At 41.6% G+C, this 18,901-nt stretch overlaps 7 protein-coding genes across 7 annotated transcripts; all 7 read right to left on the bottom strand.

Annotated features, from left to right (window-relative positions):
- Positions 1-351: 351 nt before the first annotated feature.
- TM35_000011410 (uncharacterized protein) lies at positions 352-1,470 on the bottom strand (the record flags this gene model as incomplete). The annotated part of the gene is made up of 1 exon (XM_029020822.1): positions 352-1,470. One exon carries the CDS (start codon positions 1,468-1,470, stop codon positions 352-354), a length of 1,119 nt encoding a protein of 372 aa, XP_028887330.1.
- A 381-nt stretch (positions 1,471-1,851) lies between these two features.
- On the bottom strand, positions 1,852-2,334 carry TM35_000011400 (uncharacterized protein; the record flags this gene model as incomplete). The annotated part of the gene is made up of 1 exon (XM_029020821.1): positions 1,852-2,334. The coding sequence occupies one exon, from the start codon at positions 2,332-2,334 to the stop codon at positions 1,852-1,854; it is 483 nt and encodes a 160-aa protein (XP_028887329.1).
- Positions 2,335-2,797: 463 nt separating this feature from the next.
- On the bottom strand, positions 2,798-6,142 carry TM35_000011390 (putative conserved oligomeric Golgi complex subunit 6-like; the record flags this gene model as incomplete). The annotated part of the gene is made up of 1 exon (XM_029020820.1): positions 2,798-6,142. The coding sequence occupies one exon, from the start codon at positions 6,140-6,142 to the stop codon at positions 2,798-2,800; it is 3,345 nt and encodes a 1,114-aa protein (XP_028887328.1).
- Positions 6,143-6,752: 610 nt separating this feature from the next.
- On the bottom strand, positions 6,753-11,432 carry TM35_000011380 (DNA-directed RNA polymerase III largest subunit; the record flags this gene model as incomplete). Its single annotated transcript, XM_029020819.1, has 1 exon — positions 6,753-11,432. The coding sequence occupies one exon, from the start codon at positions 11,430-11,432 to the stop codon at positions 6,753-6,755; it is 4,680 nt and encodes a 1,559-aa protein (XP_028887327.1).
- An 835-nt stretch (positions 11,433-12,267) lies between these two features.
- TM35_000011370 (eukaryotic translation initiation factor 5) lies at positions 12,268-13,434 on the bottom strand (the record flags this gene model as incomplete). Its single annotated transcript, XM_029020818.1, has 1 exon — positions 12,268-13,434. The coding sequence occupies one exon, from the start codon at positions 13,432-13,434 to the stop codon at positions 12,268-12,270; it is 1,167 nt and encodes a 388-aa protein (XP_028887326.1).
- A 416-nt stretch (positions 13,435-13,850) lies between these two features.
- TM35_000011360 (putative bcs1 aaa-type ATPase) lies at positions 13,851-16,277 on the bottom strand (the record flags this gene model as incomplete). Its single annotated transcript, XM_029020817.1, has 1 exon — positions 13,851-16,277. The coding sequence occupies one exon, from the start codon at positions 16,275-16,277 to the stop codon at positions 13,851-13,853; it is 2,427 nt and encodes an 808-aa protein (XP_028887325.1).
- Positions 16,278-16,843: 566 nt separating this feature from the next.
- TM35_000011350 (deoxyhypusine synthase) lies at positions 16,844-18,394 on the bottom strand (the record flags this gene model as incomplete). The annotated part of the gene is made up of 1 exon (XM_029020816.1): positions 16,844-18,394. The coding sequence occupies one exon, from the start codon at positions 18,392-18,394 to the stop codon at positions 16,844-16,846; it is 1,551 nt and encodes a 516-aa protein (XP_028887324.1).
- Positions 18,395-18,901: the final 507 nt, after the last annotated feature.

Raw genomic sequence — 18,901 nt, 5'->3', positions numbered from 1 at the left:
ATAGAGAGAAACTGAGCGAATAAGTTTGTATGTGTGTGTGTGTGTGTGTGTGTATGTTTGTGCGAAATATAAAGAGAGAGACACTCAGAGAGGTAGAAATAGGTAGGGATACATATGTATATAGAAACATATAGATATAGATAGATATAGAGATATAAAAGAACTAACGAGAAAGAGTGTACTCTCTACTCAGTTTCATCTTCATCTCTGCAACTGCACTTGTATGATCATACATCTTCGTTTTTTTTTCTTTTTTTTTTTTCGTTTCTACAAACGAAACCTCACCAAGTTCACACATTCACACACACACACATATATATGTATATATATCTCTGCATTCCTCATCAGGTTTTAACCTGATCCTCCCTCTTTTTCCTTCTCCTGTACATTCATATAAATCAAAGACTCTTTGGATTGCACGGGTGCATTTCCATCTTCCTCGCCTTCCTTTTGTTCTTGCTGATTTTGTTCTTCCTTATTAGATTCCTCTTCCGGATCTAACTCTTCCCCGCCAAGTACCTTGACGAAGTCCTCTGTTTTCTTTTCTAAGACGTCATGGAGGGTGCACATGGTATCATCATACTCACTCCGTACCTCAAACATCTTTCGTGTAATTTGCTGCTGGAGTTTCTGCAGCTCCTCCGCGGCGCTGTGCATGTCCTCCTTGAGTGCCTGCAATTCGTGTCGGAGGAGGGCGACGGTGCGGCGGCGTTCCTCCACGGCGACGGGCGGCAGCGACGGGTCGCAGAGGCGGCGGACGCGGTGATAGTCCCGCACGGCGTGGAGCCACGCGCCGATGGCCGCGAGGGGAACCGACACCCGCGCGAGGGCCGCCGGGGCGTGTGCGGGGGCCGCGCAGTACCCCTCGAGGGCGTCGGCCACGTCGGGCGGGAGCGGCCGCTGCAGGAGCGTCTGGGCGCGGCTGATGAAGAAGGTGAAGAAATAACTCTCGCTCAGCACCACACGCACGGTGGACCACTCCGTGTCCTCGTCCTCCCGCACCCGCAGCGCCATCGCCATCGTCGCCAACGCCGCCGGTGGGGGACACTCGTAGTCACGCAGCACCGCCAGCTCCTCGCGGGTGACAACATCCAACTGCTGGTAACTCGCCCGCAACGCCTTGTTCACAGGCAACATAAGATCATCCTCAATCGCCTTTAGTTCACGCAGAGGAACCGTTAGTGTCCCACCACGACGCTCCTGAAGAACAATAACACGTTCCAACCAAACAAGTTGTGTCTCAATATACTGCTGCTTTTGTCCCCCAGCATAGATAATAGCACGTAAAGGCGCCATTAAAGGTTCATAGTGGTACAGTACACGCTCCAAATTTACGCGATACTCATTACAGAGCATACCGAGTTGGGCCGCCTTGAGTTGAACATCTCCTTCAATACTCAGAAGTGACGCCAGTTGCTCGTCCGTCAGCGTCATCGACAATTGTTTCGGTGGCGCAGGAGTAGCGAGCATTTTTTTGAATACTCTCGTCAAACACAGCATACAGAAGCAAAACGAAAAAAAAAAAAAGAGGTGGAAGAAGGAAATTGTACATATACATCAGAAAAAAAAAAAAATATATCATCATTAAATCCAAAGGGGGTTGAAAAAAAAAAAAAAAAAAAAAAAAACCATGTCATAAGGAGAAAAAGAGAAAATGTATGTACGTATGTATGTAAGTGTACGTGTTGCATAGGAAAGGGAAAGCAAGAAGAAGAAGGAAGAAAAAATGCATATAATTTCATTTTCATAATTCTTTTTTTTTTTTTCCTTTCCTAATCACATGCAGATATCGATACCTTTTTTTCTCTTATTCGTCTGTTTCTTTTTTCCCCTCAATCCCCGCCTCTCAACTTAGCTGCGTAGGAAGTTTGACCACCTAGTTCGAGAAAACTCTTTCCAATTCATTTCCAACTGTTCATAAATGTCAACAGAAGTTTGTGGTGGCCAGTTAATCTCCTCTTCAAGTCGCGTAAATGTATCAAGCGGGAAGTATGCCGTCTGCAGATCCTTCCGACCGCTACGAATACCCACAGGCCGTTCCAAGTTATTGAGCTTTAGCGTTATAAACATATCCTGCTGCTCACGCATAATCTTTTCCACCTTACGCATTTCTTCTTCACCCATATCTACTTGAAGCGTCATATACCGTGCATAAGTTAGCGGTGTGCTGTCTGCATCGCGAAAACGACTGTACGGTCTCATCACACCTTCATTTGTGAATTTACGTATGAGACCACCATTGTTGTATACCGCCACAGCGATCTCACGCAGCGCCTGGGCCGTGTGGCGTCGCTGACGAGGCTTCATTACCAACACAAAGCTGTAAAATACCATACTTGCTATGTTTCCTTCAATCCACTTCGTTCACCTACCCTACACAATTGCCACAACCAGCAAATGTTTCACCCCTACCCTTCCCTCAAGTACTTTATACAAGAATAGAATAGAAAAATAATGAGAAAAATAATGAGAAGATAGAATAGAAAAATAATGAGAAAAATAATGAGAAGTGGGGGGAAAAAAAAATGAAGGAAACAATATACCAAAACGTTATATATATATATATATATATATTTGTACACGTTCATACATGCACAACTACAGAAACGAAGAAATGATGTTGTACACAACTTGTTTTACAGAGCTATAAAAAAAAAAAAAGCAAAATGTGTCACACCATAAGCCAAGTGTGGTTCTTCCACATTATGACGCAAAACTAACAACAACACCCTCTTTTCATTTTCTTCTTTTTCTTCTTCTTTCGTCGCTCTTGTTTTTGTTTCTTAATTTGTTTTGCTCAAGTAGATGAAGAGGATGCTGGAACCACATCCAGAAGGATTCGCAACTTTTTCGGATCAAGGTCATTCACCGTGAAAGAAGAGGTGGGTGTACCCTCTGACTGTTCTACATGCGACTCTTGCTGTTGAAGTTGGAGAAGCCGTTTATAACGAGCTTCATACACATCACACAATGCTCTCAAAACACCTCGCATTACTTCCTCCCGCAGACGTGCTGAACGAAGTGCCGCAATGATAGGAACATAAACACGACCTGTCGCTGCCACAACACCATAAAAATCACTCAGTTGAGTCGTGATAGTAGCCGCATCAAATTGTACATCATCATCATCAATATTAATATCCATTACACTATTCTTCTTTTCAACCTCTGTTGACCCAACAACAACACTACTACTCATTTCATCACTACTACCTGTTACACCACTCTGTGATTTATGTTTGAAATAATGTTTTACAGCACAGTGCGAAAGACTTATCGTTAACTCTTTTGTTAATTGATGAATTCGTTCAGGAACAACATTAGATAGAGGTGTGGTATGACCAGCTGCTGCATTACCAAGGGCTAAAAGTTGCAAGTGTGGGGCAAGTGTTTCTTGCAAAGCCACCATAGTATTAAGTTGTAACACAAGTTTGCATGGATCATCTAATGTACCACTAATAGTTGGTTGACGGGCCAGTACAACTGGAAATGATAATACATGTTGAACAAGTACGGTAAAGAATTGTTCATGATACGCAGAAGGATTTGTTGTCATAGAATCACTTGAGGGAGAACTTTTTAAATGTGCCGCACGTAGTGAATCCATTATCTCAACATGTTTCTCCGCCTCAAACATTGTAGACTGTAATACACGCAGACATTCTTCTACCTCTGGTGGTGTCGGTAGTACCATTGAGTAAAGTGTTCGAAGGAGATCTGCCGCCTGTGCCTGATGTTTAGAGAGACCACTGCGATGATACGGATTGTTGGGGAAATTAGAACTACTACGACTACACACACTGGATGATCTTGCACCTGATAAAACTTGTTGCTGTTGTCGTAAGTGTTCTTCGTTAATAACATTTCCATCATTATCTCTTTCTTCTTCAGAGGCATACTCAAGAAGAAATTCTGTAACAAAAGAAGTGGCAGTTTCACTTTTTTTATTCCCATCCTCCACTACAGCTGCTGCTGCTGCTGCTGCCGCGGCCTCAGCGGAGGCTAATCGGCGTAATACTGTAGAACGACTTACAACACTTGCCACACTGTCAAGAGCATGTTCCGCAATTTGTTTAGCAAGCATGTGATAAACACGAAGAAGTTGTAATTTTGAATCGTCTGCGATAAGACGAGTAAGTGAGGCTTCTCGACCAAGTAATGGAGTAAAACTACTATACGTATAGTACGTGAAAAGTTGCAGTAGTGTATGTGCTGTACGTAAGCCATTTGTTAAACTCATAAGTGTTGCCACTACAAGAGCTTCTTGTTGAGAACGATTCATGACATGTTGATATCGTTGAACGCCACCAACATTATCAGAAGTTAAACCCAATGGTCGTCCTGTGGCAGCAGATAATAAACGTGTAATGCCACCAGTAAGACCAATAGGACCCGAAGCCCCTGATGATATACCACTATTACCACCTCCACTATTACCACTACCACTACCACTACCACTATTACCTCCTCCTCCTCCTCCTCCACTACCACCACCAGCAGCGGCAGCAGCAGAAGAAGAAGAAGAATCTCCATCATGAAGACTCGATGCATTACGTAAAAACCGTTCCAGTACACCTTCTAGTACACTCTGAATATGCTTACAGAGAACTTCAAATACGGAATCAAGTATAGCAGATTTGCTTACAGGTAAACCAGATCCCGTATTTTCATTGAAAACACCACCTCCAGCTAAAAGGGCATTAGTTTCATCATCACGGATACCTACAGTATCCTTCTCAACAGGTATTACTCCTGTTGTAGTGGTATTTCCTTCACTCGCTGTTGTTGGTGGTAGTGAGAAAAAAGCAGAGAAAAAATCATCTTCATCCACAATTACTTGATGTAACCAAGCAAAAAGTGAACTAAAGAAAAAAACAGGATTACTGATTTCTGCTTCCAATGGTCGTGTCCCTCCAGTTGCTTGTGAAGAAGATTCATCACTTTTACCTCCAGCACGATATGTACCACTTGATGTGGTTACAGAACCTGTTGTCATAAGATGAAAGTATTGACGCAACACTGCAGCACGCCGGAGTCGGGCCACCTCTTCCACAACTGCTGCCCATTGATTTATATTCTCTTCACGAAGAAAATGTACACATCGAAGGTAAAAACTTGTCACTTCAGGTGAATCTCCTCCAAATGCTGCGGCATTTGTAGGTGTTGCACCAGGTGCATTGGATGATGCTGACATGAGAAAGCGTGCAACTTTTTCTGTACCTTTCATAATAGCAGTGTATGTGATATCCATCACCGCAGCAGCACTCTGATAGTGTTCACGTGATAAAAGTAACTCACGACACTTGCGGTGTGTCACTTGTGCACGGCGCAGAACATCAAGATACGCCGCATCAACAGGACTTTCTTCAAGAATTGCCTGCTCTTCTGCGGCGAAGTGATATTTTTCTTGAAACTCCCGCATTTCCTTCTCACGTTGTTGTACTAGTGAAAGTTCAGCTTGTAGCGTTGTCATTCGGGCAACAAATTCTTCAGCCTGTACGGCGTGAGCATTTAAAGTTGATTCAAGTAATTCACTTTCCTGGTTAAGTTTTGAAACCAAATCGGACGCTTCCTCAAAGACTTCGTTAAGCATTGACCATTCCTGCAAAAAATGACGATGTAAGTCCACCACACGCCCCTCTAACGCTGTTCGAAGTGCCGTTGAGGAGGAAGAAAATGTTGAATTGGCGGTAGAAGAAAGAGCAACCGTATTTTGAGGAGATTGATGTACTGTAGAGGCATTATCCTTTTCAATAGTTGAGGCGTCACCACCAGCTGGAGAGAGAAAACTCTCCAAAAATTCCGGTACGGCATCATTCATGTACAACACAAGTTCACGAAAGTTGTCATTAACAGTGACATCCAATAATTTCTGAACTTTACGGCTCGTGGCAAAATTACGTGTAGAGTTGGAGGTGCTCTCTGAGGCAGTACCAAAGACATTATCGTCTAAACCCCCGATTCCAGTATTTTTAACGGGTGTTGCACTTAAATGTGTTCCAACTGTCCCTGAGGGAAGAGGGAGATGTGAGTCATGTCTTCTTTCTCTTGTAAGCGTAGCTCCCTCAGTTGTAGGGCCTACTTCAGAACCATTGGAGTGTGACTCTGGATAATCAGTTTCTCGCACTCTTGTTCTTTCCATTGGGGAAATAAAATGAAATACTTCAAACCCTTTTTTTTTTTTTTTTTGCTCCTTTTTCTTTTTCTTTTTTCTTTTTATCGGTGTATGTGTGAAGTTCTGATAGCTCCTATTTTGTCGTATTACCCTACATACAATATTATACTGGAGAAAAAAACAAAAGAAAAAGAAAACGAATATATTTTTTATTTTATTTTCGGCAGGGTTTTTTTTTTTTTTTTTCGCTTGAGTTCAGTAATATTCTCTGTTTATATTGTACATCCCTTTCCTTTTCACCAAACTCATTCATTCATTTTTTCACACACTTTCAATCTCATTTGGTGTTTCCTTTCACTTTTTTTTTTTTTTTTTACTGATCATCTTTCTCTTTTTCTTTTTTACTTGTTTTGTTTCATTTTCTTTCTTCATTCATTTTATTCGAAAAGTTTCCATTTTCACACCCTCGTGTACTTTGGCTCCAAAGTCAAAAATAAACAACAACCAACAACAAAAACATGCGCGAGATAATTAGGAAAATGTATTCGCCGCAAGACCCAACACAACAGAAGAAGTAAGAATAATAATAATAATAATAATAATAATAATAATAATAAAACAGTTATATCTTCAATAACTAGAAGATATCCAGATGGAAAGCTCCTTCTGCTGCTAGTGGTGCCACATGAGGCGTACAATGATGATGATAACTCTTACCCATTACACCCTTTACACGTCCAACTGCACTCTTCTTGGATGTAGATACCGTAGATGAAATATCTTGGCAATCAAAAATGAGGTTAAAGGAAGTTGTCCCGAGTGGAACTGGCTTACCAACAATGATGCTCTCCGACACACTAAGGTTCCTATCCACACGTTGTGTTGCGGCTGCACTGTAGAGATGATCCGTCGTACGCTCAAAGGAGGCCATTGTGAGAACATTAAAGTTCATCTTTTGAATACCATATCGTGTGATACCCAACACCACACCACGTTGGGTCATCAGATCGGCTAAGAGATACACATGCCGCACATCAATGCTAAGACTGTATGCTTTGAGAATGCCTTGTATCTCACTTACAATAACTTGCCGCGCTGCCTCAATGCCCAATACCCGTTCCACTACAGCAACGTGATTGCACATCACACGCGGTGCATCCACATCTGGAAGATTCATCACCGCCCGCAGCTCTGCCCCTTCTGCAAGTACTTCCGCCCCGCTGGAGGAAATCATCGCACGATTAATACCAGCAATACCACCCACAACAACATCTGGTAGTAATGTTAGTAGATTGCGAATGTTAAAATGAACACGGTGTGCCTCAAGAAAGTATGGGTAGACAGCAAGTGTATCAAGACTCATCACTTCAATACAATCTTCACGTAGTAAACGCAATGGAGACATGGGTCGAGCTCCTGCCGCCAAAATTCGTTCTCGTACGGTAATAGCATTAATAGGAAGACGAAGTTTTGAAATAACAGACATATTAAGGTGTATACGGAGATAAAACTCAGTTGCCGTACAAACTTCTACCATTTCTGAGGTTATTTCCTTAAGTAATACACGTTCTACCTGAGCTTTTACTCCTCGTACACGTTGTTCAAAAACCTCTTGTGATTCTTCTTCAGCCTTTTCATTTCCTTTCATTGGTTGTACAAGTAATCTTCGTACCGGTGCTGTTACTACTGGAGTTGCAATATTGCGATTAGCGTTAATAATTTCCACTAAACGTGGTACACCCTGTGTAATACTCATACTTGCTACACCAGCAAAGTGAAATGTTCGTAATGTCATTTGTGTACTTGGTTCACCAACGGATTGTGCAGCAATAGCTCCACATGGAGTACCAGGTTCGCAAATTTTGTGAATATACTTGCTTCCACACTGGGCAAGAAATCGGGTTACCATTGTACGTGTTAATGGTAAAAGTTCTGTTTGAAGTGTTTCAAGAAGTCGAAGTTCACTGGCTTCTTTTTCTTCTTCTGCTTTCGTGGAAGCATTTTCATTACAAGTTTTTTTACCAATTCGTTCCCGGGCATTTGAGGAGAGTTCAAGCAAAGTTCGAATTCGTTCTTGTTCTTTAACCTTTTTCATAAAGAAAGCTTGAACATCTTCCTTGAACTTCATACTACTCATACTTGCAAGACTAGCTATTAATGCCGCTCGTCGTGATCGGGATTGTTGTTTCTGAGATTGACCCTCTCCTACTTTTTGAACACATCTCTCGTTCTGATTACATTCTTCTTCATATTCTTGCCGTTCACAGGATTCCAATACTGACCGGTCCCCACTCAAACAAGCCGCAACAAAGGAAGGCACTTCAGTAGGAAGTAAGGAAATAAATTCGTCATCAAGATTAGATGGAGTATTAAGGTCAGTATTTTTTTTCTTTCTTCTCGTATTCTTCGTACTTTCCTTATTATCCACAATTTTTTTAGTATTATTGATATTATTGGTATTGGTTTTAGAAAAACTATGGTATTCCACAACCCACCTTGCATACGCTGCACGTGCACTTAACCATTCCTGATCCAAATTCAATGCCGTTCCTGCAACACCTTCCATGAGTTGTGGATCGAGTCCATCTTCTCCAAACTTCAATTGTACCACATCTCCTCTTGTGTTTCGCACTGTACCATCATAACGTACACTGAGGTTTTCCATAGCTTTCATAAGACGACGGTAAATATACCCTGTCTCAGCTGTCTTAACAGCCGTATCTACAAGACCTTCACGACCAGCCATTGTATGGAAGAAAAATTCGGTAGGTGTTAAACCAGAGTAAAAAGAATTCGCAACAAAACCACGTGCACTTGGAGCTTCTTCAAATCGGTAAAAATGTGGTAATGAACGATCTTGAAAAGCGTTTAAAATACGTTTTCCACTTACAGTTTGTTGTCCAACACATGCCATCATTTGCGCAATATTTAGGGCACTACCTTTACTTCCAGATTGTACCATCATAAGTGGTGTGTTTGTCTCAATAGAAAGTGTCTCTACAGCAGCTGTACCGCACTCATCACGTACTTTTGATAATTCTGCGTTAAGGCGTGCCTCAAGTGATTGTCGTACTGTGAGACCAGGAAGTGGTTCCATACGGCCCGTCTTTGCAGCCACGATGAGTGCATCACATGTGGCGAAGGAGCGTGTGAGTACTGCTGCCTTCTGTGCGTTTAGTTGCGGTGTTGGGGCGACATCCCCAAGTCCAAGACTAAAACCGTAATTAGATAAATAGCGGGAGGTGAATTGAGCAATGCGAGACATAATACGTGCGGTGTAGGCACCTCCTGCAAGAGTGTGTAGACGAGCAAAAAGTCCATCCTTGGCTCCACCACCAAGCAATTTTTTGTCCAATCGACCAGAGATAAAACATGAATCCAGAAAAGCTACATAGCCCTCCGCTGGACAATCATACTTCCCACGTTTACTGTAGAACTTTGCGCTGGCTTCAAGATTCAACAATACATCCACACCAGGTGAGGGACGAACAATAAGTTCAAAGAGTTGTTTACCCGTCCACAACTCTACTGGTTTTAGTATAGCTGGTATTGGTAAACGAAATTGAGTCACTGGACCAAGCCAATGGGCTACCATCTGGGACATTTGTGAACGGTCAAAAAATATATCACGTGCAGTTACGAGATAAGCTGCAGCAAGAAAATCTTGTGTACACGCAATAATAGGTTCACCATTTTTAGCTGTAATAATATTCTTCGCTGTTGACATAAGCTGAAACGCTTCTGCACGTGCTTCTTCAGTTTGTACAAGATGAACATTCATTTCATCACCATCAAAATCGGCATTATATGGGGCACAACAACATTCATTAAATCGAAAAGTACGAAATGGTAACACACGTGCACGATGTGCCATCATAGAGATACGATGAAGTGAAGGTTGACGATTAAATAAAACTACATCACCATTCATAACATGTCGCTCTACCACATCTCCAACACTTAATCGAGCCGCAAGTGCTTCCCTATCACGTTCATTGTTAAGCGATTTTTTCGATCCCTCCTGTGCCAAAAAAACTGTAATGGCACCTGGATGAACACGAGGTCCATTGCGTACTAATCGTCGCATAAGTTCTAAATTTGACTTAAAAACACGCTGAGGATACGTCAAAACACGAGCAACACGTAAAGGAACTGCTAATTCATCCACATCCAAATTTGGATCTGGTGAAATAACAGAACGACCAGAAAAATCTACACGTTTTCCACTAAGATTTCCTCGAAATCTTCCATGTTTACCTTTTAAACGTTGTGCGTATGATTTTACATCAGCTGTACGCATACTTGGAGGAAAACCAGGTAATGCAGAATCAAGCAATCGTGCAGAACGCATTTGAAGCATTTCCCAAGTTTCTGTGTATTTAGTGGCATCTAGTGAACCATCCTGTAATGTATCAGAACTAACGAGAATATCATTATATTGTCCTGTTAAATCATCATCACGAATTGTTCCAGTCCCAGCTGTACCACGCGGACGTACAGGAACAGGAGGTACCAAAAGTGTTGTTACGAGTAAATCTACAGGACTTGTGCCTGGAGATAAACCGAGAAGTATAACTTCTTCTGGTGGAACCGCAAGGAATAATTGTCTTACCCGTACAGGATCTAAGAAATCGTGAATATTTTCTTTGTTTTCATCTATTACCTTATTATAAGTACGTGCTGTACGCATATCATGTTCAAAAAAAACTTCTGTATTCTCAACAGACTCTTCACCACGGCGAAGATCAACACGGTATTTTTCATGAACAAGTCTTAAAGGACGTACTCGTCGTACCACTCCATTTAATCCACCACACTTTAGACATACACGCGTTTTATAAGCATCCGTCTGTATAGTTTTAATTAGCGCCGCACGTTGCAGTGGTTCAAGTTTTGTAGATGAAAGTCTTCGCTTATAGTATTCAATTTCCGAATCATCTAACAAAACATGAGAGCAACGTTTACAGATAGTTCGACAAATACGAAGAATAGTAGTAAAGAAACCAAGATGAAAGACTGGTACCTCAAGATCAATGTGTCCTGGATGACCAACGCAGTCAATACTACGCAGTCCACAGGTGGCACACACTGAAACACGATCACATACGCCGAGATGAGCATCATTCACACCGTACTCCTTTACTGCTCCAATAACACGGCGACATGGAAGAACAGAGAGACGGTGAATATCACCACGAGAGAGAAGACCATAATGTAGCTCACTAATTTCTACCGGCGCGTTTGGTAATGGTTCAACAAACTGCTGAGGTAGCAACAATGGGGCCGCAATGGTACCACCACCAGCACTTACTCGCATTTGATACAACCCCACTCACTTAAAATGTGTAAATTAAACCAATGAGTCTTTTTTTTTTTTTTTTCTACACCTATGTATGAATGTAACTGTGTCTTTGTGTGAGTCTCTCTGTGTGTGTATGTGTGTGTGTGAGTGTGCAATTGTGAGCTATCACAACGATGCGTTTAATTTGCTGATGGAAACAAATAAGAAGAATAAGAATAAAAAAAAAAAAATGAATAAAATTCAAATAAGAAAACTTTTCCACCTCCCCTTTTCAAATTAAAGAGATTTTTACCTCAACTTTTTTCACCTTCTCTTTATTTTAACCGTTGACATATCCGTGAAGGTATGCGGTTTTTTTCTTTTTTTTCTTTTTTTTTAACAATCTGCAGCAATAATCCTCGCCTTCTTCTTCTTCCTGCGTGTTCGATTAAGTGAATTAAAACACGTACTTGTCCTTTCCAGAGCAGACTCATTTTCACAGTTTCTCATTTTTTTTTTCTTTGTAGCACACAAAAACTTTCCCTTTATTTTATTATATTTCTTCTCAACTCATCCCATTAATCATCACCTAAAGATGAATAAGCGTTGAAAATAGAACCTATAACTTTCCCAATTCTTACCTTATCTCTCATAAAATTTTCTTCATTATACGCGTTAGGAAAGCAGGTAACTACCTAAGTTTGAACTCACAAATGGATAATGCATACACATATATGTATAAAGACAGATGACAGACATTCGGACAGAAAGAGAGAGAGAAATAATATTATATATATATATATATATATATAATAAGGGAAAGACAAAGTGAACAAGAACAAAAGAAAAGAAAAAAAAAAAAATGATACCTCTACGCATCCTCATTCTCCTTTATACCTCCTGCATTCAACCATTCAACAAACGGCTTAGATTTTTCCTTCATCTCTGCGTCCAATTTGGGGTCCAATTTAGATACGGGTGTGGCGTTAACACACCATTCAATAATAGAAGTGTCCTTCAACACACCCTCCGTGAAAAGGACAAAAAGAATCACCACCAGTTGATCTGGTTTTAGGCGTTTTGAACAAAGACGGGCACACTCATCAATGGTAGCGTTCTGCAGTTGACTTTCACGTTTCATTAGTCCTGTCTTAACCGCCTCGTCAACAGCTCCACCGAGCATTGCGGCTTCAGAGACAGTGGAAAAACGCTTCAAAAGATTTGAGTGACGTCGGAGACCTGCCATAAATTCGTCCTCTGCCATTATAATTGCATTAAGCACAAGCAAGGGACCCATCTTTTCCTTAAGATTGTAAGATGACATAAGTTCCATGCAGCATCGCATGATCTCCTCCGGGTGTTCCGAGTGTTGCCGCATACAGCGTGCAAGAATATCTTGCGGCGGTTCGCGGGTGTCCTCCAAGTCGGACTTTTGAACGACGGCTCTTCCGGCCGTTGGAACGGCGGCGGCGGCGGCGGCAGCTCCAGCGGCGGCAGCGGCGGTGGCTTCTTTATTATCGCCGCCGCGGGCCTCCGCCGTCCCCGCGCCCTTCTTGTGGACCAAATGCGGATTCTTGGCAAAGTACGTCACGAGGGCGGTGACGTAACGGGGGTCCAGGTCATTCAATCGCATGACTTTACCGCAAGCACCGCAGGAAAGACTAATAGGTGATGCATTCTTCTTTCCCCGCTCAACGAACAACTGTGTTTCAGGGTTACGGCAGTTACGGCAAAGAACGAACTTACGAACAAAATCGTAAACCTTCTCTTGAACACGTTCCTCTGTATGACTTCCCATGATAAGAAATTTATCATCCTTCTCTAACACTGTGCGCTGGGCACCAATTTCAGACTGAAAGAACTTCATAAGAATCTCTTCTGGACGATTAATTGCGAGACACACGTCATGAATATTTGGGAAAACAGTTTTGATACCATTACCACTGCCTTCAACCTTTGTCTGGATAGCAGGCATTTTGTAGCGGTAGTAGATATCGTCCCGCTTTTCGGGATCGATGGGAATCATCGGAACCGACATTTTTACTGCTTTACTTGCTTACTGCTTCGCTGTTCTCTTTTTTTTTTTCTTTTCCTTTAGGCACTCTTCGACCTCGAATAGTACATATATAAAAATATAGACACAAAAGAAAAAAATAAGGAAGAAGAAGATGTAAATTTAACAAGAAATATAAATACATATATATAATGTATATGATAGATATCTAAGAGGAGAAGGAACAAGAAAACACTGACAAGAGAATACAATATGCAATAAGTAAAAAAAAAAAAAGTGCACAAGGTCATATGTAAAGTTATCTCTGTTTTTCTCTCTCTCTCTCTCTCTCTCTCTCTCTCTCTCTCTTCCATTCTCTCTTTTTCTCATACACACATAGACACATGAACAAAGACCTCGTATATATATATGTGCAATGAAATGGAAAAAAAAAAAAAAAATTACCGTCGAGATTCCAGTTCCTGCAATACCTCCTCTAGATTATCACAGTTCAGTATAATTTGTTGCAGCCATGCGGGGGTCATAACACTTGTTGATCCCTCAGCCTCAAAATGTGCAAACAATTCCTCAAAACGCCTCTGTAGTTCTGGAGTGAAAGAATCACTGTAGTAGTGTGTGACAAGCTGCATTGCTGTCTCTGCGTTTAGTATATCCATGTGAAGAGATAATGTCAAGAGACCAGGCCTCCATAGAACGTCAGGCAATCGTTCCACATGATTTGTAGTAAAGATAATAACACGTCCGGGTGGTGCAAAATTGGCTTCCACAGCACGTAGTAGTCCCTCTGGAGAAAGAAAATCAGTTGCGAAGAGTTTCTGGTAGGAACGCAATTGTTTCACCTGATCACTAGAACTTCCATAACTCTCTTCACTCTGTTTACTTTTTTCCTCCTGAGTACTTTTTTCCTCCTGAGCACTTTTTTCTTCCCGAGTACTTTTTTCCTCCTGAGTACTTTTTTCTTCCTTTGCCTCGTCACTAACGGCAACTGCGGAAGAACCTTTCTTTATATCTGTAGTACTACTACTACTACTACTACTACTACTATTACTTGTAGTTTTTTCTTCACTTTGAACTTTTTCATTTTCTGCATTTATGAATTTTCTGGAAATCTCTTTGCGCTCTTCAGCTGTTACTTGAAACGAAACCATGTCAGCCACCACATCAACATCTTCAAACACATATACAACCTGATCAGCCGAAAGATCGAAGCACATTGGTTTTCGATCTAGATCTGAAAAATAATTACTCCATTCTTCTTCTTCATCAGATCCAACACATGTTTCACCATGAAGCATTGTTGTACCACCACTGAGAAGTTCCTGTAGTGCACCATTTGTTTGAATAAATTCAATAGGGATTGCAACAATATGTCGATTGAGGAATGCCGCTACACTGCGTACAACACTGGTCTTTCCTGTTCCTGGTGGACCATGTAAGAGTATTACCAACTGTTGTGGTACTCCTGGTACCGCAAATTTCCCTTTTTTATCCTTGAACTCACTAATAGTTTGAATAAGATGCGTCTTCTCACGAAAAAAAAGTGTATGAAAACTATTCCTGCTATGTGAAAGCAAAGAACGTCGCATGTGAAGTCTTTGACTAACTTCATTTGGTACATATTCTGTACTTTTCATCGCTTCCTCCAACTCCGAGTTAGCAGGATAGAAGTAGTACCGTTCAACTGTCTGTGCCACTGTAGGATAGTACCAGGCATACGCACGTCTGGCAAAATTCATAATTCGTTCCTTTCCACTTTTACAGTCTGTACACTGTAATACAGCCTGTCGCACCAGATACTGTTGTACTTTTTTTCCCGGGGCCCCTATGGGATTCACAATATCCATGTCTTCATAATCAAAACTTTTTTCGTTGTTGTAAGTACTTTCAGATTCTTCGCTTTCATCATCGCTTTTCTTACTACTTGATGACGACAATGCAAGCTTAACACGTTTAGTATCAAAGTTAATCGGGATAAATTCCTTCATAAGTTGTTCCTGATAATCTTCCTCTTCTCGTTCTTGCTGTTGATCCTCCTGGCGTCGTGAGATAACTTTATTTGCTCCAAGTATCGCCCCCGACACTCTCTGCTGCTGGAAACACACAGTTAGTCCAGGCTCCACCTCCACGGTGTGTCCATCAGCGGGGACCAACACAAGACGGAAGTACCGCCGCAGTGTACTCGCCAGGCCGCTGCGGCACACACCCTCCAGCGACGTGATCGGCACATAGCGGAACTCCGCCGCGCGCAGCTGATGCAAGTTTAGACGCCTCGCTCCATCTCTATTATCCCCAACACTATTATTATTATTATTATTATTATTATTATTATTATTATTATTATTATTATTATTATTATTATTATTAGTAGTAGTAGTAGTAGTAGTAGTAGTAGCAGATGAAGAAGAAGTAGCAGCCACAACGTCACTATTGTGTGTGTCTGCCTGTTGTGTTTTCTCACCATCACCCGGAAGAGAGATGAGGTGCGCCACATACCGCTCCATTGCGTGAACCAACAGTTCATTGTCAAAGGCATACTCCTCCGGTTGCTGCGAAAACACATCAACAACAGCGGCATTCTTTGAACGATTTGTAGAGAAACATCTTGAGAAAAATTTCATTGCCCATGAAGGCCACGTGTCCAGAACGAAATGGTAGAAATGCCGAGAAATAGCAACCATACACAATGCCATCATCACATCCCCAATCATGCCTAGTGGGTGAACGTTAACCGGTCCATCGCTCGTGCAGTTACCTGATAATACTTGGAATGCATTGAAGAATGTTGTTGCCGCCGTAAGTGGAGTAGATCCCACACCATCTCCACCCTCATGTATTCGATTAAAATCCAACAACGAAGGAATGTCCATAATACAAGTAGTTGTGGGAAGTAGAAATTACCAAGTAAAACTTGTTGCTTTTTTTCTTATTTGATGTAGTACAAAATAACCATCTACTGTTATGATCACTATTTTTTATTCTTTTTTTTTTCTTTTCAATTACCCCATTCCAACCGAAAATCAAAAGAATGTGTCATTCAATACCAATTAGGGAGAGGGGGGGAATAATAATAATAATAATAATAATAATAAAGGAAACAAAAGAATACCTGCAGCGGACGTGTAATCTTCGCAGCAATATCGTGTCTCACCAAAGAAAATAGTGAATAATCATATCTTATTCCTTCTTCTTTCCTTTTTTTTTATTTTATTTTTTTTACTCTCTCCAATTCTTGATGATGTTTCTCTTACTTGGAGAAGCAACAGTAAAAGTGAGACCGACAGTTAAAACGGAAATAAAATAAAAATAAAAATTCATTATTGAGTTTAAATTCTTTCCAATTCCAGCATAAATTGGCAATAACATCGTGTACAAATACAAATATGCTGGAAATACACCTCTCTTTCCCACCATTGCCGAAACTATACTCTTGTTTCTACGCTGTGCCTGAAAGACCCCGCGCGTCCCGAACGTACGGCAGAAACACTTCCGTGAGGAGCAGTGGAAATACAAGCGATACTTCAGAGTACACCTTCACAAATTCACCATCGAGGCGTATTTTTCCCCACGAAATCGCCTCATCCGGCCGTGCACCGGCGTCACTACCGTCAAACTCCTGCGCGTTATTAATAAAGACGGTGCTGTCAGCCCCATTACGCATGAGATTCGCATTGCACACGTGATGTTTCACAACACCGCCGCCTAGTATGATCATACCGGTGCGACGGCTGCGCATCGCGAAACGATTAATGCGGTGAATATCCGTAACGAGGTCTAACTGCAGCAGTGGTCCACCAGCATTAAGAATAAACTGCATAATATCTCCATCTGCAAAGGATGGAGAAAATATAGGCACATCATTCTTTGCTGCCCAGTACAGTACAGTACTCTCTGCGCGCTTCTGCGCCTCCTCTGTCAGTGATTTCTCATCTCCCCTGTTTCCTGCAATTTCTGTTTCTTTTTTCTCTTCTTCCTCTTTTGTTGTTGTTGTTGTTATGGTTCCATTGACTTCCATGAGAGCTTCTAATAAAAGCTCCGGCATCCATTTTCCTGCTAAATACCATACAGTACTTGGGGAAATAGCCCACGAGCAGACGTCTTCATAAGGTGTAGTAATAGGACGTGCAGCGCATGAAACTTTACAACGTTGTTGTAGTGTATTCAGTCTGAGCACAAGACGGCGCATAACAACATCAAACAAAGAAGGTGATGCATTGTTATTGTTAGCAATCATTGTAGTATTATTCCCGTTACTGTAAAAAATATTACCAAAGCGAAATTTCTTCTTATTAGGTTCATCACTCTTTTGCTGCTGCTGCTGCCCTTTCTTCATCATCGTCATCATCATTTCCTCATTTCCATGGTCGAGGGAAATCTCATAAGATTCACAGGCGCGTCGAATATCGTGTTCCATCGCACCTCCACTCACAACAATTGTGTGAATTAGTGCCTTTGAGGCAAAGGAGGGTACGGGAATAACAGTATCCTCATCATTATGATTATTATTTCTTACTGGGTCTAGCATCGGGTCCGGCAAAACTGCTGGTTCCACCCCACTCGGAAGTGGAACAGATTCTTTGCATAGAAACCGAATAGCCTCTCTGCAGCCTGTACCAAACAAATTCGCCGTGACCCCAAGAAATATACTTGGCTGCACCAACACCGCTGGTTGATCCCCACTCCCTTGCACTCCACTCAACTCACCCGCCGGCGCTGTGGATTGTGACTGCGATGGTGGAAGCACATTTGATGGCACTTGCGGCCTCAACATATTGCTGCAGATGGCGACGGCCTGCGCAAAGTGGGAGGCCTGAAATCCCGTTGTGGCGTACCGCCGCAGTGCCGCCGCTGCGGAGTTCAAATCGTCGCCCGTCGGCCCCTCAACCACCGGCGGGGCGCCGCCGTCGCTCTTCACGTCCGCCGGGAGAGAATTGGGGTGGATCGGCTCCGAGGAGACAAGCACGGCGCTGCGGGCCAAATCTGCCATGGTATCTTTGCCTTCACCTGCGATACTCTCTCACTAGAGGAAGGGGCGTTCAAGAAAGAGAAAAAAAGAAAAAAAAAGAGAAAAAGAAATATATATATATATAAATATATATAAATATATAATAAAGAAAAATGTGTGGTACACGAAAAAAAAAAAACAGCAAAAAAGAAAAATTTTTTTTTTTTTTTTTTTTGTTGCTTTCACTCTTCATATGTGTCTTCCGCAGAAGGTAATTCAATATAGAAAATTTTAATCCTAACGAAGAAAAATTTGTTTATTTTCTGCTTACTCTTCGTCGCTCCGCATTTTCATTCACGATCATAGTTTCACTACTCATTCCAAGAAAGAGATCCAATAGAAACCATCAGACAAAGTTATTGCTTCTCACCATATGCTGATGGATTCACATAAAGTACTCTTATTCTCTCTCTTTCCTTTTCATTATATTCTTTCTTTAGAGAAATTTATATTCAATATTCTTTCATTCTTGTTTTTTTTTTTTTTTTT

Source organism: Trypanosoma theileri (genome assembly GCF_002087225.1).
Source record: "Trypanosoma theileri isolate Edinburgh chromosome Unknown TM35_Tth_1_V1, whole genome shotgun sequence".
Taxonomy (NCBI): domain Eukaryota; phylum Euglenozoa; class Kinetoplastea; order Trypanosomatida; family Trypanosomatidae; genus Trypanosoma; species Trypanosoma theileri.
The sequence above is the reverse complement of the archived record's forward strand: the minus strand, read 5'-3'. Positions and strand labels throughout refer to the sequence as shown.